At 35.4% G+C, this 20,342-nt stretch overlaps 2 protein-coding genes across 7 annotated transcripts in view; one reads left to right on the top strand and one right to left on the bottom strand.

Annotated features, from left to right (window-relative positions):
• Positions 1-2,266: 2,266 nt before the first annotated feature.
• Positions 2,267-14,577, bottom strand: Sec10 (Exocyst complex component Sec10). Its single transcript, XM_019044834.2, has 12 exons — positions 14,284-14,577; positions 12,964-13,091; positions 12,072-12,189; positions 11,014-11,511; positions 10,016-10,230; positions 9,303-9,509; positions 8,081-8,240; positions 6,685-7,004; positions 6,137-6,239; positions 5,008-5,164; positions 3,124-3,284; positions 2,267-2,614 (listed from the first exon to the last, which is right to left on the bottom strand). The coding sequence occupies exons 1-12, from the start codon at positions 14,314-14,316 to the stop codon at positions 2,522-2,524; spliced, it is 2,193 nt and encodes a 730-aa protein (XP_018900379.2). The 5' UTR covers positions 14,317-14,577; the 3' UTR covers positions 2,267-2,521.
• A 14-nt stretch (positions 14,578-14,591) lies between these two features.
• Tsc1 (tuberous sclerosis 1 protein hamartin) overlaps positions 14,592-20,342 on the top strand; it is a 28,566-nt gene continuing 22,815 nt past the window's right edge. For 3 of the 6 annotated variants that reach the window (XM_019044773.2, XM_019044771.2, XM_019044769.2), the window contains exons 1-5: positions 14,592-14,721; positions 15,468-15,701; positions 16,619-16,733; positions 17,663-17,807; positions 19,630-19,742. In XM_019044773.2, the coding sequence (XP_018900318.2) occupies positions 15,602-15,701; positions 16,619-16,733; positions 17,663-17,807; positions 19,630-19,742 (473 nt within the window). In that variant the 5' untranslated portion in view covers positions 14,592-14,721; positions 15,468-15,601. Of the gene's footprint in view, positions 14,771-14,989; positions 15,011-15,467; positions 15,702-16,618; positions 16,734-17,662; positions 17,808-19,629; positions 19,743-20,342 lie in introns of those variants that run through there. The other 3 variants (XM_019044772.2, XM_019044770.2, XM_072303574.1) reach the window with 3 other exon arrangements.

Raw genomic sequence — 20,342 nt, 5'->3', positions numbered from 1 at the left:
TGTGAAGAATATTCTGTAAAAATTTCAAGCCATGACAAATGTTTAGTCTCCTCTTGAAAATTAAAATCTGAGCAAAAATTTTGAGAAAACTCAACCAAAATTCGCACTTTTGCAATATCGACGGTGCAAGTTGGCAATCACATAACTCGTTTGTGGTGTCTGAAAATCTCCGCCTCGATGTTATTTTTTTAAAGGAGAACTAATTGACATCATTCCTTGAAGTTTTTGCAGAATTTTCTTCGCACAATGAAGAAAAATCATGGCAGTTTTAAAGAATTGCCGTTGAATAGTTTTCCGTTTAAAAAATAAAGTATGACAGGAAGTCTGCGACGTCGCAAACCGAGTTATGTGATTGCCGACTTGCACCGTCGATATGTTTTTAATCAGTCTTAGTAAATCATTGGTTTCAATGGAGAGAGAAGGATACATGGAATAAATTCAGCCAATTTTGTTATACTGTACTAGTATTTTGTATTTTGTCCTGTACTTTGTATTTTTACTAACAGGAAATATTTTTAATAAAATAGTGAAACACAGGTAATAATGGAAATAAATCGAGAATGCACCAAATTGCTTCTCAATAGTATTAAGATCTGCGGGCTGATTACTGAAAGTTTAAGACAGCCTGATAAGACATCGAAATGAGATAAATTGCATGGTTAAGATAGGGCTATGTCTTGTCTTGTCGTACTGACAGTTTCAATAATCGAGCCTCTGGGGTTTGACTGATTAGATGCCTGAGAGAAATGTTCTTCGATAAAGAATTAGGTACTTTTCCTTTTAAACCACTTAAGTAAGTAAATGATGAAGTTCACACACTAGTCGGTACAGGCATTTTCTCACCATGAACATTCTTGACAGAAAAGGTAATGCACTACTCTCTGGAATTTAATGAGTTTAGCTCCTCTTAAAATGGCGTTTTTCATGAGAAAAAAAAAACTTTGTGTATTAAAAAATTTTACTTTTCTCATATCTTTACAAATACTTAGGTATATTAACTACTTAAATTACAAAGATCAATGATACTTATAAAAATTACTTATACTAGCAATCCTGGTGGAAGAATCTGAGCAGTGATAGAATTTGTTTCTTTTTTCACACATTACTGACGAGAACTAAGAACAAGAAAGTCAAACCAATATTTATCTTAAGGGCCCGAGCACCAAAATCCAACTTTCGAGAAAAACTTGGAAAACTATGCAATTAGGCAAGTAATTTTTGCAATTTTTTGAGCCCAAGAAATTTATTCATCTGAAGAATACCTATTAAAACTGGGCTCAAAAGACTGATTGCAGGCTGAATGGCACCTATTCTTCCGTTCTTCTTCAGACTTGGATTTTTCAAGAATCCTGGAGCAAAAATTGGTTCAATTGATGTTTTCCAGCCTTTTCATTGGCCAGAAAAGTGACCTGAGGACCTTACTTTCAGTTTCTCTCTGAAAAGTCAGATTCATAAAAGGTATTAACTATTGTTTGAAAAGGACAAAAAATTGTTCTCAAGTGATCACAGAATACCGTGTTACAGATAAGGTAACCTTCATAACTGCTTAGGCAGATATTGTACAGATATATTGGCAGATATTGCTATAGCACAAGCAGATATAAAAGTTAAACTTTTCTTGAAGAATGCCTACCCTATTACTATAGTCCACTGAGTGATCATTCTTCCTGCTCAAGGATGAGCTTTGATAAATAATCGAGCTGAATGCATAGCCTTGTTATTTTGATGGTCAAACAAAGGCTTCAGTTTCTCGTATAATCCTTGTAGTTTGTGAAAATGCTGACACAGAGAAGAGCCTTAACCTTCTGATTTTTTTCAAATATTACACAAATGGATTTACCCAAATAGTTTGCTGACAGACTGAGATTATAGTTACATGATAATTAAGTAATGGATGCTCAAAAATTATGGTTTCTGATTCGTAAAAGCGTTGATAATGGTTCCCTCTGGCACTGAATTCATTTTTCCAAGGAAACAAACCGTCCTCAGTTGATCTGCGGCCTGATCGATGAAATTTTTTGTTTGTCAGGTGGACATGGCTGACATAGGTTTAATGGCGAGGCGTGATTGTTCCGCTATGTCTTATCGCTGCTTTGTCTATTAGAATGGACAACAAACTAAAGGCACCTCTTGAGTTTCCGACAGTATGTCGTCCATTCCAATTGACAAAGCACAATAAAGCAGTGATAAGACATAGCCGACCAATCATACTTTGCCATTTAACCTATGTGAACCATGTCCACCCGACAAACAAAAAATTTCAACAGTCAGGATGCTGTACCTATAGTAATTGTATTTACACCCTTTGAAAAGTCACATTCCCACTGTAGACTCTAATTGCACTTTTTGGAAATTTTGGACAAATTCATTACGACGTATAAAACACATCTTGCTTTGAAGGCCTTGATAAGTTGGAATGTCCAGGGGATACGTGATTGCAAGTATCCCTCTATCCTCTAGTTTTACTGCCAAGTAAAAAAAAGAAGATGGGCCAAAAAAGGGAAAGAAGAGATTATTCTTACTACGATGATTTTAGTATATTTGCTAATTTTTGAGTTTTATAATCATGCCTGAGTTGTATGAAATTGATTACGATTGATTGATCCAAGCCCGCCTGAAAAAGAGAGAGGACAGTATTAGTTCTGAGATAAACTTAATTAAATGACATGAGATGCAAATTTGAAATAAAAAAAATAAACAAAGACCACGCGACCAGCGAAACTGACCCATTGCTGGCACCATTCTTGATTTTGGGACTAAGAGGTCTGACAGGTAAAAAAAACAAATGTAATAAAAAAATATTTTTCTCCCAAATTATAGTCTTATAACTTCACACAATGTTTCAGAACTATGTTTCCTAGCTCTGGATCAAATAGTTACAAGTTATACCACTTTATTCAAAAGATGTGCCGAAACTTGATATGTTATTGCTTTAGGCATTCGTGGCTAACAGCAGAGTGCTTGTACCGCCAGTATGTTAGACAAAGGGCACCTCTGTTGCCGATGCACTAAAGACAGTGTTTTTAGTATTTTGGAAAAAGAGACCTCCACCCATTATGCCCTATGGTCTTCATTTTTTAATTATGTACATTAAGTTAAGACAAACACTTGAAGAATTCTCACCAGTTGTTCACCGTTGCAAACTTGCTTTATATTTTCCGGCTTGACTAAGAGAAGATTACATAACGAATTCAAAGCATCAAAGAGCACATTCACAAGATTAGACTTGGTTTCACGAGCACACTTTCTATACTCATTGACATCACAGATCACACATAAGGCACCTAAAAAATCGAAACAAAAGTATTATGGAAAAGAAATATTCAGGCGAGAGGACATTCTTCCTTTATTCTGATTTTCTGATCATAATTGAGGGGCTTGGAGGACAAGGCGCATGAGTGCAGTTTTTGAAAAACATTGGGATATTCGTGAACTTAAACTAGTTTGAAAGTATATTCTGTGAAATATTCACTACTAAAATCCAATTTTAAAGCATCAAAAAGTGAGTTAAAACTTGGCTCCATGTAATTTTGAGACTTTAAACAAGTATTTCTTGAAATAGCAAAAACTGCACTTATAAGCCTTTTCCTCCAAGCACCTCGATTCAGTGGCTTTATTCACAAAGGAGTTCAGTGCTGTTCAAAGAAGCAACACTGTAATTAAAGTTTCGCTACAGCAGGATTTTCCATAAACAGCCCAGGAATGAAATTCACAGCCGGCCTTTCAGTCCAGATGATTGGAACCCTTTGTACAGGGAAACCACTTATGGATATAGAACCAACTCACATCTGCTTACTTCATCCCATTTTTACAAAACAGGCTCACAAGCTTGTATAGAAAGCTTGTAAGCATGAGTTCTTCAATGTGTTAGCTGTATGAGACTATTTGAATCATAAATTTTGTACGATAGCTTTTTCACTGTTGCGTGGTTTTAGCAAGAACCTAAGTAACAATCCTATTTGCCTCTAATTTGTGATTTTTTTCTCATCCAAAGAGATGTAAGTAAGATAATTTAATTGACCCTCTGAAACTGCATACAAACTAAAAATAAATGCATTTGAACCTTCAAAAAAACAGCTAAAAATATCGGAACATAAGTTTTGCAACAACCATCCTTCAATAATAAATTATGCTTCTTATTTTATGTGTTGCCTGATGATCTCTGGGAGGATAGGGGGCAATGGCGATTGGGCGTCGCAGAGCGCAAGGCAGCGCTATAAAAGCGGCTTTATGTATGTATGTAAAAGTTAAAATTTCTTTGCTCTATAAATGTAATATTAGTTCAGTTTTTAATTGTTATCGTTACTTGGTCTTTTCCTTTCCACCCAATTGAGATTGCTAATTTGTTTTGGCATAGGTGATTTCTTTTTCCCTGGATAGTTTAGACAAATCTTCTTCATAAATCCTCAAAAACTTTTAAGTTATTTTCAAGTCAAGTTTTTTTTCACTCAAGACGTTTATACTTTCCTAAAATGTGATCTGAAAATTTTCAATGTCTTAAAATCTGGACAGAATTGGCTACAACCAGATGGAAAAGGCAAAGAAAATGAACTCAACTAGAAATAAAAATGATGAGGACTTTGGTAACAAGAAAGGAAGGGCCTACAGCCAAAAAAAAAAAAAAAGGAATTACAACTTAGACCGGTTGTGTGAAAAGGGACCTTATCTTCCAGGAGAAAAGTGTCCTTAACTTCTTGTGAATACGCAGAGGAAGAAAATCTGGAAATTTTGGCACAAGTTTCCTGAAGTCTCAAAAATTGAAGGAGTTCTTGTTCCTAAAATTTGGAGAAAAAATTCTAAGATTTTATAAAAAATGGTTTAAGTGCTTGCAAAAAGTGCAAAAGTTCTATCAGTAAAAAATATGGTCCCTTTTTACAGATTCGGTCACAAATGGATACCATGAGTGTAGTGTCTTTGATACGCACATATTAAAATAATAAAAACAAACTATATATCAGGAAGAGAGAAATTCACTGAACAGGACTAATAAAGAAAAAATTAACATACCAGCTGAATTATAGGAAAATTGTAATAAATGTTCATAGATGATCCCGTGCAAACGGACACCCAGTTCTTCTAAAACATTTTCTCCATTTTTTCCATCAATGCAAGATTTGATCTGTTTCATGCAGGAATTCAAATATTGGACCACAGTTCTACATGCCTGGAAAAAATAAATTTAAGAGTGAACAAATTTATTTTGAAAAGGCACCAGCTATCTCTCAATATGAAAGTTACTGACACATCTTGATTTTCAAATAGATAAGATTTACCTATGAGGGGAGAAAATAGATCCGCTGCTGATTTTTTTCCACAGTATCTTTGGACGAATTCATTAACGCAATAGAATGAAAAATCCTGAGCCTGAAACTTAAGTTGCTGAAGGTGGGCATGAACCTGAGGCACCTCATTCTCTAGTGTTGCCGCAAATGCTCCCAGGTTCTGAAGGACATTGAGCGCACTTTGATGCAAAAGCGGTATTGAAGGCTATTTAAGCGAAGCCACCCATCTAAGGACACAATTGGCTACTGAAAATACAAATTTTGGGAATTCTTCTTACACTTCCTTTGACTATTTGCAGAAAAAAACCTTTGGTTATTGAATTGGCCAAAATAGTCTTTCAAAATGAGAACAAGTGGAGGCAGTTGATCAGCAAGTCCTCATACCTGGTTGATTCATCTCCAATCCAAAAATTAAAAATTGGAATTGACACAAAACTTTAGGGCAAGTTATTAGGCAAAGTCAATTTTTGTAACTAAATAAAAATTTTCTCTTCCTGGCGCACACATCTAAAAACTATGTACCAGATAATGCTCTTTTTTCATGCCACAGAGCAGGAACCATTTTAACCGAGCAAATCACCTTCAAGAGTGAAAATAAAAGAGAGAAACTTGCTCAAGATGAGAAAAAAAGAACTACCTGCAGGGTATGCAAGAAAAAAAATAAAATAAAAAATTATACAAAATTCTCAGGTATCATTTTCGGCAAGGAGTATGAGTTACATAGAATATTCAGAATTCAAATATTCATCTCTTTTGTCCGCACAGGAAAAATTTCAATCTTTTTCACTAACAGGAGGTTAAAAGGAATATATAGAGAGAGGGAAACCACCAGTCAACAGTAAATGAGTTCTTACATGCGATGCTAGGATATCCACATCTCCTTCCGGCTTGAAATCTGTTTTCTTCTGCTCGTTTTGCAAATAGATTTTTATCCAACCAACAATTGCATTGATTGACCTGTAACAAATACAGAAAGTAAAATTTCACATGATAAAATTCAAAAAAGTTTCACTGTTTATTGTCATTTCTACATGTCATTTGTTTTCATTATTAATGCATTTTCTATTTTGTAGGTACCAAAAAATGAAAGTATTGTGCGTATACTAAGGGCAAAACAACGTCCACTCCAGGATCTGCTGGTTCTTGAAAATTGAATAAAATTGCAAAAAATAATCTAAAAATGAGGAACAATACAAAGAAATACGTCCCGATGAAAAATCCATCAAAACAAAAAGAAAAACAGAATTTTTCATTGCGATTTAAATGTCTCAACGTGCTTGATTGTGTAATTTGTCAAGGCAGACGCAACAAAGAGCTTTGACAAAATACTTATATGAAAGAGAAAATACAGAGAATCAAAATCAAAGAAATTGAATAAAAAATATGAAATCGAGTAGCTCACCTATCTAATCCTACATAAAGTTTGGCTTCCAATTGTTCTAATAAATACTTTTTCTTGACAAAACAATCATTGTGTTTGGTTGGGTATGTGAGTGGTATTAGACAGCTGTTGAACTGCCTCTCTACAAGGTGGACCATGCTTGAAACTTGTTTTACAATTTTGAAAAAGTTTACTACTGGCGGAGATGAGTTTTGCTGTGGAATAGGAATCGCTTGAACGGCAAGTTCTAACGCATAGTGTAAATGTTGCTCGACTAAAAACTGCGAGCTCACTTCAAAAATATGAAGGGCATTGGCGGCAACTTCTTGGGGTAGAGAGAGCTGAAAACAAATAAAGGGCCGTTAATTTTCTGAATCATGGAATGTAAAACATATTTTTCGGTTGAGAATAAATCATTAGACAGGACAGGCATTACAATACCACAAGACATGTGTATCACCTTATTACAATTTCTTGCAAAATAAATTGACGATTTCAAAAACTCTCAAGATCAAATCATACCTCAGAAATTGGTGGAAATATTCTAGATAATATGCGTCTATTCAAATATTCTGCTTATCAAGAGACCAAAATAAACATAAGTCAAATCTGCCTCTGAAAACAAACTTATGTGCTATCAAGAAATACCTTGACATTGATTTTCTAAAATGGACCACTAGACAAGGAACGAAGTTAAGCATTCTTATATTTGCTTCTAAATCAAAATTTTATGTGGAGCACAATTCGCACAACAGAAATTACTGAAATTAACTCCCGACCAAAACGTTTAATGTTTCTTGACGCGTGAATTCAAACCTCTCACTCATGAATGTGCAATGGTCCACAAGAGTCAAATTGCACATTAAACATTACCGCCGCAGTCTCTGCAATACGAAAAAATATGGCAGCCTCAATCTTAACGCTTCAGCTCAACTACAGCAAATTTTTTACACTTAGAACAATAGAGGGTGGGAAAGGAATGATGCTCGATTGAGAGGCCTGCCAAAACCGTTATAAGGCGCGATTTGACTGGAGTAGAGTATTGCGTTTCTAATGACCAGGCAATTCAAAGTAGAAAAAAAACGTTAATATCTCAGTTAAGAGTTGTTTCAGTGATTTTCGATACAAGAATTGTGTTCGACGTTGTTATCTGGTAAAGAAAAATGTATCAGAATGATTAAATTTGCATCTTGTCTAGTGGTCCATCACCCTTTCTCTAATGCACAGAACTTATGAACACATTGATACATTTGGAAACTGAGAAAGTTCTTGAATACTAAAACACACGGCTATTAGTTCATTATCTGGTTTGACTCTGACAATTTTTGGTGTTTAACCAGAGGAAAGCTTCGAGCAATTGACAGGGAGATCAAGAAGGCCATCTGCACCCGGACATTAATTGTTGAAAGATTATTACCGTTTGACACCGTAGATAAGCGCATTCAGTCTCTTTTAGAATGGACAGCACAACTTCATCGGATAGAAAAGTTTCGCCACCAAAATCTTCTATTTGTGCAATGTTGATATTGGTTCTTCCACCGATGACAGCTTGTATATCTCGTCTAAGATCTTGAAAACTGAAAGGAATGATAAAAAAGATGTTAACCATGACAGTTTATGGATGTCTCCAATGGATAAAAGACACTAATTTTTCGGTTTTAACTTCAAAAATTAAAGAGCTTCCTTGTAATAGAAAAAATTAAGAAAAACAGCCTCCTTGTGGATTACTTTTTTTTAAGATTGTCCACGTTATCTTGTGAATGAGTCTGTTGCAAACTTTTGCTAGAGCAAAAATAAGAGTAGTTTCTTATAGATAATATCTCAAAAATCACGATGAGCGTACTGGCAAATTCTGAAATGCACTCATAATTCCACAATCTGCGTAAGAAATTTGCGTTTTTTTTAGCTTCCTACTTCAAAAACGATACTACGGCACAGGTGAATATTTTGTTAGGGGAGTCGTTCCATCGTCGGGAATATTCTTCATGGCCGACGCTTCCGCAGTTCCGCTCTTAATTCGAGAAGAGATCAAGGTCAATCAAGGCGGGCAAGGAAAATATGAACATAAACACGCCAATTGTTATCTGGTCTTATCCTAGTCAGGTGTTACCTCATCTCGTTACACGTGTTTTGGCGAATTGGCATAGGCCATGATGAATATTGCCAAAGATGAAATGACTCCTCTGACAAAATGTTCACCCGTGCCACAGTATCGTTATTGAAGCAGGAAGCTCAATAAAACGCAAATTTTTTACGCAGATTGTGAAGTTATATGTGCATTTCAGAATTTGCGATGCGCTCATTGTGATTTTTGAGACATTATCTGTAAGTAACAACTTTTATTTTTGCCCTAGCAAAAGTTTGCAACAGGCCCATTGTATTAAAACTAATAGAATGTTTCTATTTTATGTTGTCTACGTCTGGTGCTATCTTGTTCGAACAAAATGAAAAAAAAAATAAAAAGGGCTCCATGATACATCTTGTTATTGTAAATTATGTTTTCATTATTATTCAGCTCACTGTTTAAAAAAACTCATCTGTCAGGCACAGTATTCTGTGTAGTGTTCAATTTTGCGGAAGAAGGTTGATAGCTACAACTTTAACTAGGTAGATTATGATTTTAAGTGAGGTTTACTAACTTCATGGTGGGGTTTTGCTTTCTTTGATGTCCTTTTGATTCATAATACTTATGGAGGATGACCGATGACTTATCCCTTAAATGATCTACTTCTGTTGTAATATACGATTCTAAATATCTTTGGAACACCTTATTGGCTAGCTTGTTTAAAAAAACATCATCAGATTCCTTGTAGAACTTTCCCAATTCTTTGGATAACTGAACAGTTCTGTGAAACAAAACAAAAATAACAACATATTCATATCTAGTTGAAACAAATATACCATCTCTCTTCAGTGAATTTCTGGAATATAATATAAGAAGAGTCAAAAAGCATCCTGTTGAGGGAATTTTCTGATTAATTGAGTGTACTCAAGATGATATGACGGTAATTAAACAACAAGGCCTGATTTGTACATTAATTCTATGATATTGCAAAACAGGCGATATTCTGACCTTGTAAACATTTTGACACTAAAAATGTTGAATCACTCCTTTTCTTGTAGACCTGGACTTGCTTGTCATGTAACAACTTAGAAAAAGCCAGGTTTACATGTTAGCAATAAAGTTTTGATTTTTCAATTATCGGAACATCAAACTACTGCATAGAAAACTAGAAAACAGATTGTGCTCCACATATCAATACATGAGTAAAACTAAAAGATCCAAAAGCTGAAAACAAAAATAATAATGAGCAGAGAGAAATTTAAAAACGATAATAAAATATGAACTTACTTAGTATAGAGCATCATTAGATTATCCAAGTATAAACTTTGATTAGATTCTAGAATTTTATCAATATATTCTTGTAACTTCAAATGGTACAAACTAAGGACAAATTTTGCCATGATCTGATCAGCAGAGCTCGAAAAAACAACTTTGATTGTTTCATAACATCTTTCACATAAGGTCACAGCATCCGAAAAGTTAAAACTCCCTGAGAATGCATGCTGAAAAAAGAAACATTTTTTATGAAAAAAGATGCTTGCCACTAGGTACATATCCTCCTTTACTAAAAACAATTTTTTGCAAGAAAGTCAAAATTCTCAATAGATTGTAAATGTTTCATGCGATTGCTTTGAAATTCCAAAATAAAATTTTCAATTCCAACTTGAATGATTCACTAAAATATTATTTCACTGAAATATCTGTGCTGGTAACTTTCTTCTTTAAATAATACATGTTCATTTGCTGCTTAGAGCTACAAGATTGTGAGCAAATCAAAGGAAACCAATCTGCCTATGATGTAATACATTGACAATTTGTAGAACTCTGCGTATGCTTTTTGGCATTATAAATAATAACTAAAACATTTGTTACATAAATGATGCAGCTACGGAAGTATACATCTTAGTTTGCAACATTGCAGATTCCTCATCACTTGCCACTTTTTTGCAGGATGACTTATTACTGTTATTGCACAAAGGTTCAAGTGAATTTTTTTCCTCCATTGAGAATTTTCTTTTAAAAAATTTCGTACGGAAATTCCTGAATACTTTGTCCAATGGATAAAGTAGGAGTAGAAATATCGACAAATCACAATCGAGAAACGCATTTTCGCTATTTCACAAAGATCTCTTACTAGGCATATCGAGAATGCTGGTGTTCCATTGTTGCTAACCTATTGTACCAGCTAGATGTTAATGACAATCTTTCAGCTCTACTTGTAAGCTCAACATAGCTACGCATTTAACTAAGTAGTTTGCAATCCTTGAAAAATACTAAAATCTCACCTCTTGGCTGGCTTCTATGAAGGCATTGACGCACTGTGAGTGTCCTTTAAATTGGGACAAAATGTTTGCTAATTCAGTCATGCGCTCAATATTGCCATACCTCTGGGCAAACACAAACTCATCTATCAAACATTTCTGTATTTCACTGTATTTTTTGGAGATTTTCTTCTTGGCCTCTTCAAAATTTTCACTTGGAGGGAGCTCTTGGGCGATCAGATTCAATTTTTGGATGACGTCTGCTGCTTTATCCAGGTTGCCTTGGTTCATGTCGAACAATTCGCACATGTATTGAGACTGTGCTAGACTAGTGGTAGAATTGCTCTTTGAAGGGCTGATATTATTTGATAGAAATGCATTGAAGGCTAGCATAAGCTTTTGAGCTTCGGCAGCTCTTGATCGTGGTGTGTTCAGAGATTCAAGCTGATCTCCAATATGAATGACTTTGGTTGCTACTGTGTTTATCCGTTCATCCAGCAATTGAAAAATATTAGTTGCTGTCTGAAACAAGATTAGAAAAAAGCATATATATGTTCATCTTCTCTGTAGTCATACTGGTTTATTTTCATTCAATTTTAATCCACTCTCTCATTGCTCGGTCTTAAATGCACGAATTCATCTGGGACATGATACATCGATGGCTGAAATCGAAAAATGCATACCTCTGATCTCAGCTTTGCAAATCTTTACTCGTGTTTTGTTCAATTTTTTTTAAAGAAAACAAACCACAGTTTGCCTCGAAAGTTTCTGTAAATTTTTTCAATGATTCATAAATATTTGAGGAAAACTTCCTTGTGACCGGGCGGATTGCAATAAGTTGCATGCAAAAATGGGAGGGCCTTTAAAACAGGTTTTAAAACTGGGAGGGCCAGTAAAATAATTTTTACCTTTGCAAAACAGCAAAAAAAAATCAAGTGTTTGTGGTAAAATGGCTGCAATTAACACTTAAAAAGCCATAAGAAGGTCATTGTTTTGAAATTTTGGAGGAAAAAGTGGTTTTTAAAATGGGAAGGCCAAGTACTTTCTGCATATCCAAAAATAATTATAGATAATGGTATTACCTTATTAGATTCCTGAAGCTGAGCCACTTCTTGCCATAAACTTACTTCTTGATCACCACATGCTGACTCAAGCTTGTCACATTTCTTCCTCTGCCGTTCTTGAAGAAACTTTAGGTCCCTAAAATAACAGAGGTGTTGATACGATAAGAGAAAATTCATAATTTTTATGGAATTAAACGATGAAAAGCAAGCTGTTGAAAGATTTTTTTCAGCAACAGCATATGTATGAACAGGGCTACTTCGGGATTTATATAATGAGATTCCTTGAAAATTTTTTGGACGATTCTCTGACACTGCATTAAATGCAGAATGACTAAAAAGAGATAAAAATGTTGCAACAATGCAACATTAGTTGTATGAAACGTCCAACACATTCGGAAAGGTAAATGAAAGTGATATAACAACTTTTTCCTGACACTTTCGTCATTTTCCCTGACATTTCTCAAGTTCCCTTGACTATTTCAAATTATTTATGGCAGATGTCAATATTGGAGTAATCCATGTTGACATCTGAGTGAAAAATTTTAGTCTTTAGATTGAGGATACTTCCAGATCAAATTTTTTCTATGTAAGGCTCCACTGATAAAAGCAGGATTTGGCTGCAAAACAGCAGAGAGAGCAAGGCTGAGATCCCGCAGTAACTTCCATGACAAGTGACTCTATGGTGCAGACTTTTTAAAAGAATATCTTAGTTTCATAATCAATAATCGCATACTTCCTGATCACACACATACATGATCAACAATAGTGTTGAAATTCATGGGAGTCCTCCATAGGCCTCTGTTCCCTACATGATGCTATTCAACTGTTTTGAATGGATTTAACCTTTTACAGGTAGTGCTTGAACCTCTACTTGCGAATTCTTACTTGGATCTCTTTTAATCAGACTTACTTTATTGCTTGGATGAAAGTTTCCTGCATGAGCTGAGGATCAAACATTTCTTTAGATTTATCATCAGGCATGCTGCCAAGTACCCTCCATGCGAGTCTTTCAACAAATGCCTCAGCTTCAAAAGGCTTCTGCGGAAAAAAAATAGAGCAAATTCAGAGCATTAGGAGTGTCCATGATGAAGAACCCTAATTAAAACCTCTTTCCAGAATTACCAAGACCTACCATTTCTCTGATCAGATTCAGTAACTTAGATATTATTTAAAAATAGTTAAACATTCTTTTAATATTTCACAAAGAAATATTTTGCAGAATATAGTTTTTTGTGAGTTATTATTGATTTTACTGAATAAATGAATGAATACGTTTGGGGAGAATTACAGCTGACTATTGAGGAATTCCTTCTTTCAGAAATCATGACTATTTGTTTTTTTTTTTTTTTTTTTTTTTCTTACTACTTCAAATAGCCCACAAGGGCTAATCCCACGCTTTAAGTCCCATCCCCCCTCCGTCCCTACTGAACCAGTCCCAGGCAACCCTTGTTTGAGACCATCAAACTCGGGTCGCCTGGCCTGGAATCGAACCCGGGACCTCCCGATCATAGAGCAAGCGCTACAACCACTACACCATAGGAGGCCGACAAACTGTTGGCTGACATTCATCATGTTCATTGATTAAAGGTGCGTTGTCAAGGTAAACTTGTCCAATTCTGTTTGGTTCTTCTGTTTCTAAACGCAACCCAATGGTTGCCATCAACCTACAGGATTGTTGAGCGATCATACATAAACACATAAATCATCGGGTAATTCAAATGGAATCCAACAACGATGACCGTTCAGAATCAGGATGTTCTGTTTCCAAACGGTCTGAAACAATTTACTCTGACAACGCAACTTACTTAGAGCTTGCTCATCGTATGTTGAGACGTAAATCAATTATTGTTTGTGTCACCACTCATCAATGGTGGCATCTGATTGCATGTGAGTATTAAACTGTTGAGTGGTGCTGATTCAGACCTAATCAGGGATAAACATTTGTTTCCCTATAAGGTGCGCGAGCTCTAACCATGCTCAATCCATCAGACAGTTTTCAAAAGATCTATCGCAGGTTCAGGGAGGCATATCGTGATATGCTATATTTCATATTAGACATGGCAACATTTCCTGCACTCATAAAAAGTGTAGCAGAGCATCCGAAAAAAGGGCTGTATTCAAATGACGATTGCTGTCGTAGTGGAGAATGCGAAGTTAAGAAAAGCAGTGCTTGAAACCACAGAGATGCGACTAAAATAATGGGTGCAGATTTGAACACACTGTTAATTACCTTTTCCATTTCTTTCATGTATTGTTGCATCATCTTGGCGGCTTTTGTTTGGTTCAATGTATTAGTGAATGAAGAGATAAGGCCTTAGTTCACACAGTCACCTCAATAATGGTGCGCATTTTAGAGTAGCACGTAAAAAACTACAAGTGAGACTTTATATTTGAATTTTAAAAACCATGATAAACATTCTGAACGTAATGAAGAGACTGAGAAATTCTTGGAGTTGAAAACACAGGCAGAAACATAATCAATTAAAATTATAAAAAGGGGGCGTCCCTGTTGACGTTTTGTAGTTTTGAGTTTGAGGTTATGTTTACATTATCGAATCGAAATCGAAAGAAAATATCGAACTCCCCCTCCTCCCCTCTAGATGAAAGGAGGGTGAGGGGTAAAGGATCAAAATTTTGAGGTTATCTTCATAGTTGTAATTTTGCAAAGGTAATTCTTACTTATTTTTTACCCTTTACGAATAAATATCACTTTAGTGGTTCGTAAGTTTTAATATTTTATCTCTAATTCTACTATTACTAATATTAATTAGTTACTGTGCTCCATAACGGGCATGAAATCTCGTCTGTAACCAAATCATTTTCACATGAGAATCCTGGCCTCACAACAGAATTCATCCCAGCAATTCGTTTCTTTTTCCATTACCACATTTTCAGGCTTTAGAAAAATTATCACGCATGCAACTCACAACTGGACAGCTCTGCTTTACATGGTCAGGGTGAGGAATACTGGCAACTATTCACTGTTGAGAAAATTTGATTGCATTTTCAAGAAGCAAATTCGCAGCCCTCAACTCTGCATTGCATGCTAACAGCTATTCCTTTTATCAAAGGGATTTTAGTTGTTCTTAAGTAATAATTTGATTAATAATTTTTTTCACTTGTCTAAGGTTTGCTCACTCCTTCTGAAATTTGGTATTAGTACGGGCTTCGCTATCACCTAGCTTATCAGATGGTTCCTCTGAGCAAGTCAGAATATTCATTATACACTTTTTCATTGCACAATTTGGAGGCCTCTTGTGAGATCCAGTACACTAATCATCATATTCATGGGGTCTTTTCTCCCAATAGAGGCACTTTTTTAGCAGGTTATCAGCCTAACATAGCAGTGAATCTAGATAGATTGTCGTGTCAACTCGCAACTAATTTTGACTGTCCTCTTGACTTTGCCTGCAGGTACAATCTCCTGAGTTAGCGCGATGTAATACCTTAGGATTGACGGAAGGAGAAAAATCTCTTGTTCCGTGTAAGCTCTTTTAGCTGATGCCTGAATATTTTGCGTCTGTTCATCTAATGATCATTCTCGAAAGATGGAGGCGGAGGTGCAGAAACTCCTAAGTGATCTTGAGTCGAACAATATCAATGTGTTCAATGATGCTAAAGCAAGGTTTCATGATCAGTTTAATTCTAGTAAGTTGTTTCTTCCATTTAATTTCTAATAACCTTATTATTATGTAATTTTTTTTCTCTGTGTTTTTTTTTTTTGGAGGGCGGGGGCTCATGAAGGAAAAAGTCTTAAAAATTAAATAAGTACACTCGCCAGATGTTCACGTAGAGGTGTGTTGGATTCTTCCTTCAAGACAGACAAAGCAATATGAAGGAGTAAATATCAATTCTTGAAGAATTAGTAGTATGCACACAATTTGCTATCTGACAAAAAAATTTCTGCCCTTACGTAACTCTTCAACACTACAGGGAAGAATAAGGGACTTTGGCAGCGGCAAGTATTGTTACAGGGGAGTGAGAGGACATCAAGCAATGAGCTAAGTCATGAGTTGAATTGATTTCTGTTGAGTCTTACTTAGAAGAGTTTATTTTAAAGTCATTCGCTCTGGGTTTGATAAATTGATGCTCCAAAAAATAAAGTATTCATAGAAAACTACAGCTCTGTTTTAATTTTATGAAGGATACTACTTTTACTTTGCTGTGGTCAATAGCACCTTCAGCGTCTTCAATGAATTTCTCTCAATATTTTAAAGTGTCCCTCCATAATCTAAGTAGAGAGGGGGTGTGGGTTAGTGTTTCACAATTTTTAGAAGTGTAGTTCAACAATATGGAGCAGTGAAGGGGCAAAACCCCTTGAGTTGGATTTTGGTAGTTTTTTCCAATAGGAATAATTTTGCCTGCAAATAGGAATAGAGTGAAGAAAATCCAGGGATCCCAGATGTGGATGGATGACTTGTTTTGAATTCAGACTTCGCTGTCAGTATTCACATTGTAAACTTAGAAATCTATATTAAGTAATTTCAAGTGTTACATAAATTTAGCCCTTCCTATGTATTTCAGTGTTCCTGTTAAAATACATTTAAGTTATCAAATATTTTCAGGTAAAGACCCTTGGCTTGCTCATTTCATGGTTGACTATTGTCTGACAAACTCTCAAAGATGTGTAGAAATATTAGTCGGAGTTCCAGAACCTCACCACAAGTATTTGTTTGATAGGTAAGTTTATCAAAGAATGCTTTCCAGTGTCATTCATATTATTAGATTCTCTGTTTACCTGCAGATTAGTAGCTTGATGAATCATTTGGAAGTGTTCAAAATTAATAATTCTTCCATCCTAGATGTCATGATTGTTATATGTTATGTAGGAAATCTTTTATACTTTGTTTAGGTAGTCTTATGCTTTGATGAAAAAAGTACGAAAATATATCCTTGGTAGAATTGATTGTTAAATTTGGATTTGGAAAGAAAAACATGTACAAATTGTTAAATTGTACAAGGCAGGAAATTCTTTCAGGGGTCTCATCCATTTAATTTGAAATTTACATGAGAAAAAAGGTATGTGAAAACACAGCATCAAACTTTTGTGAAGTTCCAAAAATTGTTGATATTGATTTGAAACACAAAACAAGATGCAATGTATGCTACGCACAAAATGACACTATTAAACATGTGTGTAAAATTTTAACCAACCGAACTTTCAATGAAGTTTTAAAGGAAGCCATAGGGTCATGTCCTCCACCCTCTCAGCAAGAACTATCCAGCTCTTTTCATATCAATTGCCAATGTGTGGAACTACGTATCTTAATTGAGGTGTCTCAAAATTTCCATTCTTATTTTATTTTTTGGAAGTGAAGCAAGCCAACTTTGTAACTTGAAATTTATAAAATTTATATAGAACATTTTGCCAGTAGAGAGGAAAAATCAAGGAAGTTTTCAAGAAATAATATTGACTAGTATTGTAAAAAAAAAAAATTAAAGTATAACAGAAAGTCTGCAACGTTGCGAACGGAGGTATGTGGTTTTGCACTTTGGCCTTGGATATCTCACAAAATTTTTCACCCTCCATAAAGTACCTATTAATTACCCTATTTTTTGTAATTGATTTTAAATGATTGATTCCTTATTTTTCTGTGGTGGTTTTACAGACTGGGAGAGCACATTCGAGGATCTTCAAAAGTCCAAGCCCTCACTCTTTTAGGTCATGTAGTCAAGCGGCAGCCATCGTGGCTCTTTAAAATAGTAAACCATCAGTTAATGAAGGACGTGTTGAAACTCTTGAAGGTGCCAAAGGTCATTTTTCTTAAATCAATATTACTAGCTAATAGTGCATAGCAGGACATTCTAAAAGTCCTATATAAATGAGTCATCTAGCTTTAACAACTCTGATACATCAAAACTATCCTTCATTTCGAGCCATATTTGCTGAGAGAAAGTATCTGTGTTATTTCATTCCGGTTAAAGATCTACACTCTTTGTTGCTTGCATTTCATGTAACGTTTGCAATGACTCATTTGCATCAAATTATATCTATTTTGTAGAAACTATATCACCTACCACTCAAAAGAGGCAAAACCCTCAACCCACACTGAGTTTAGGAACGAGTTTCAGATTTTGTTCTACCATCATCATAAATTTTAAGTAGTTCCTTGGGAGAAGTTGGTAACATTGCATGGTGGCAACGATCACGGTGTCTACAAACCAAAAATCTGATCATGGAGTCAACGATTGTCACCATGCTATGTAATTGAGTTGGTAACATAGCATGGTGGCAACGATCATAGTGTCAACAAACCAAAAATCTGATCATGGATTTAACGATTGTTGACGTCTCGCTCAGGCAGTTGAATGCAAAAATGGGCCCTGAGCATGGTGTCAACGATCACGGTGTCAACAGAAAAATATCTTCCTTATGAGTAAAATTAAAAAATTAAGTGTACAGGAGAGGTTTGGGTCACGTATAGTTAGATTAGGTTAATTTAGGTCAGGACATGTACGGTTAGATCAGGTAGGTAAGGTTAAAGTTAAGTAGGGTAAGATCAGGGAAAACTAAATTCTGTGAAAGTGGGTTCGGTCTTTTAAGGTAAATTTGGGTAATGTTAGATAAAGTTTGATAAGGTTAGGTCAGGTTAGAGTAAATAACACAAGAAAAACAAGACTTGAAATTTGAAAGATTTCACAGAGGGAAGTTTTAAGTTTCGTTGACGCCGTATTCGTTGACACCGTGATCATCTTTCACAAGAGTCAGGAATTTTTATTTTTGGATGATCAGGGTGTCAACAAAAACTTAGAAAAACTGTTTGTTGACATCATGATTTGTAATCGAGGAGTTGACCTTCTTTCAGCTCTAGCATAAGTTTACAATAACCTGATCTATGGCTGTTTTTTGGATGGTCAATTCTGAAAAAATTAGAAAGCTCTGTAGAGCCATTCATAAAAAATCCATTGCTGAAAATCATATTTTTTAACACCAATCTGAATGTTTTTGCTTTTGACGATAATCTGTCCTTGTCAGAGTTGAAAGTGTGTACTGGGTGAGGAAGAAAATGAAAACGAAAGGATTTCAGGAAATACCCGAGAAAGGCAAGTTTTTGGGAATATGGAAAAAGCAGAGAAAAATCATGAGACAGCAAAGATTTTAGATGACTAAGCACCAGTAAACAGGGTGGCTAGCGACCGAGAAAAGTCAAGGAATGCAACTTAACTGGGAAAAATCAGGAAAAAGTAAAGGAATTTCGCCAAAGGTCAGGGATTTTTTGCGGAGTCGGGCTCCACGTAAAAATCAGGTCTGCGATGAGCCAGCTGATCGCTTTGTTGTGCCAACTGCGTGGCGCTCACAAAAAGAAAAAGTCAGGAAAATTTACTAAAAGTCATGGAATGATAAAATGAAATTTTGCTAGCCACCTTGAGTAGATACCTCAGTATCAAGCCTTTTGTAAAACGATATCTATTGAATAATAAAAGAATCTGAAATCTTATCTCCAAAAACTTTGATTATCTTGTAAGTAGCAATGGGTACTATCCAAAAAATGGCATTTTGCAAATTTCTTTTACGCATCAAAGTTCAATCATAATCACGTCAGGGTATTACCCTCTATTTTATTTCTCATTTTAGGTGGAGACAGATTTTGTATCGGTGATGAGCGCACTTTTAGTCATCATCATTCTTCTCCCCATGATTCCTGCTTACATAAAGCCCCACCTTGATGATGTTTTTGAGGTGTTTAGGTGAGTTTTCTGCACCAATACTTTACGATTTTTCCGGGAATTAAATGCAGTATAAATTTTGTCTTTTCAATGATTTGTGTAAAGCTGGAGATATTAAACTCAAATTTTTCCGTAAGTACCCATGCCTTTTTAAAGACTGGCGTGATGACTCAGAAAAAGGGACCTTGGCCAACCTATCGGAAGAAGTTAGAGGTGAACCAAGAGGTATTCTGCCGTGCTAAGGAAAAACGCTGTATGAACCTTCAGGCATTGCCAAATTTCCTCGGGAAAATCACTAATTTTCAGGAAATTTTTTTAATATTTTTTCGCCAATTTCTCAGATCATTTTGTTTCGTAATTTGAACTAAAGTGTCTGAAAATTTCAAGGAAAAATATTCATAATTTTCCTCAAAAATAAACATTATATCCAAGGAAATTTGGCAACTCTCGAATGTTCATGCGACGTTCTTCCTTAGCAAGGCAGTATAGGAGAGGAGGAGAGACTCCTCACAATGAGCAGCGCCATTGATATCCTGAAGGCCCCAAATACCTGAATGATCGAAAGCTTTCCATTTGTTTGTATAATATCTCAATGGTTATTTGAATGGGGACCATATGGCA

This window comes from Bemisia tabaci, chromosome 8 (assembly GCF_918797505.1).
Source record: "Bemisia tabaci chromosome 8, PGI_BMITA_v3".
Taxonomy (NCBI): Eukaryota; Metazoa; Arthropoda; class Insecta; order Hemiptera; family Aleyrodidae; genus Bemisia; species Bemisia tabaci.
The sequence above is the reverse complement of the archived record's forward strand: the minus strand, read 5'-3'. Positions and strand labels throughout refer to the sequence as shown.

Excerpts from the sequence above, each read along its gene's own strand:
- Sec10 (XM_019044834.2), bottom strand. The coding sequence starts at position 14,316 with ATGATGCAACAATACATGAAAGAAATGGAAAAG. Across the intron at positions 12,190-12,963 it reads ACTTTCATCCAAGCAATAAA|GGACCTAAAGTTTCTTCAAG; the intron begins GTAAGTCTGATT and ends CTGTTATTTTAG. Across the intron at positions 2,615-3,123 it reads TTTGCAACGGTGAACAACTG|GCGGGCTTGGATCAATCAAT; the intron begins GTGAGAATTCTT and ends TCTCTTTTTCAG.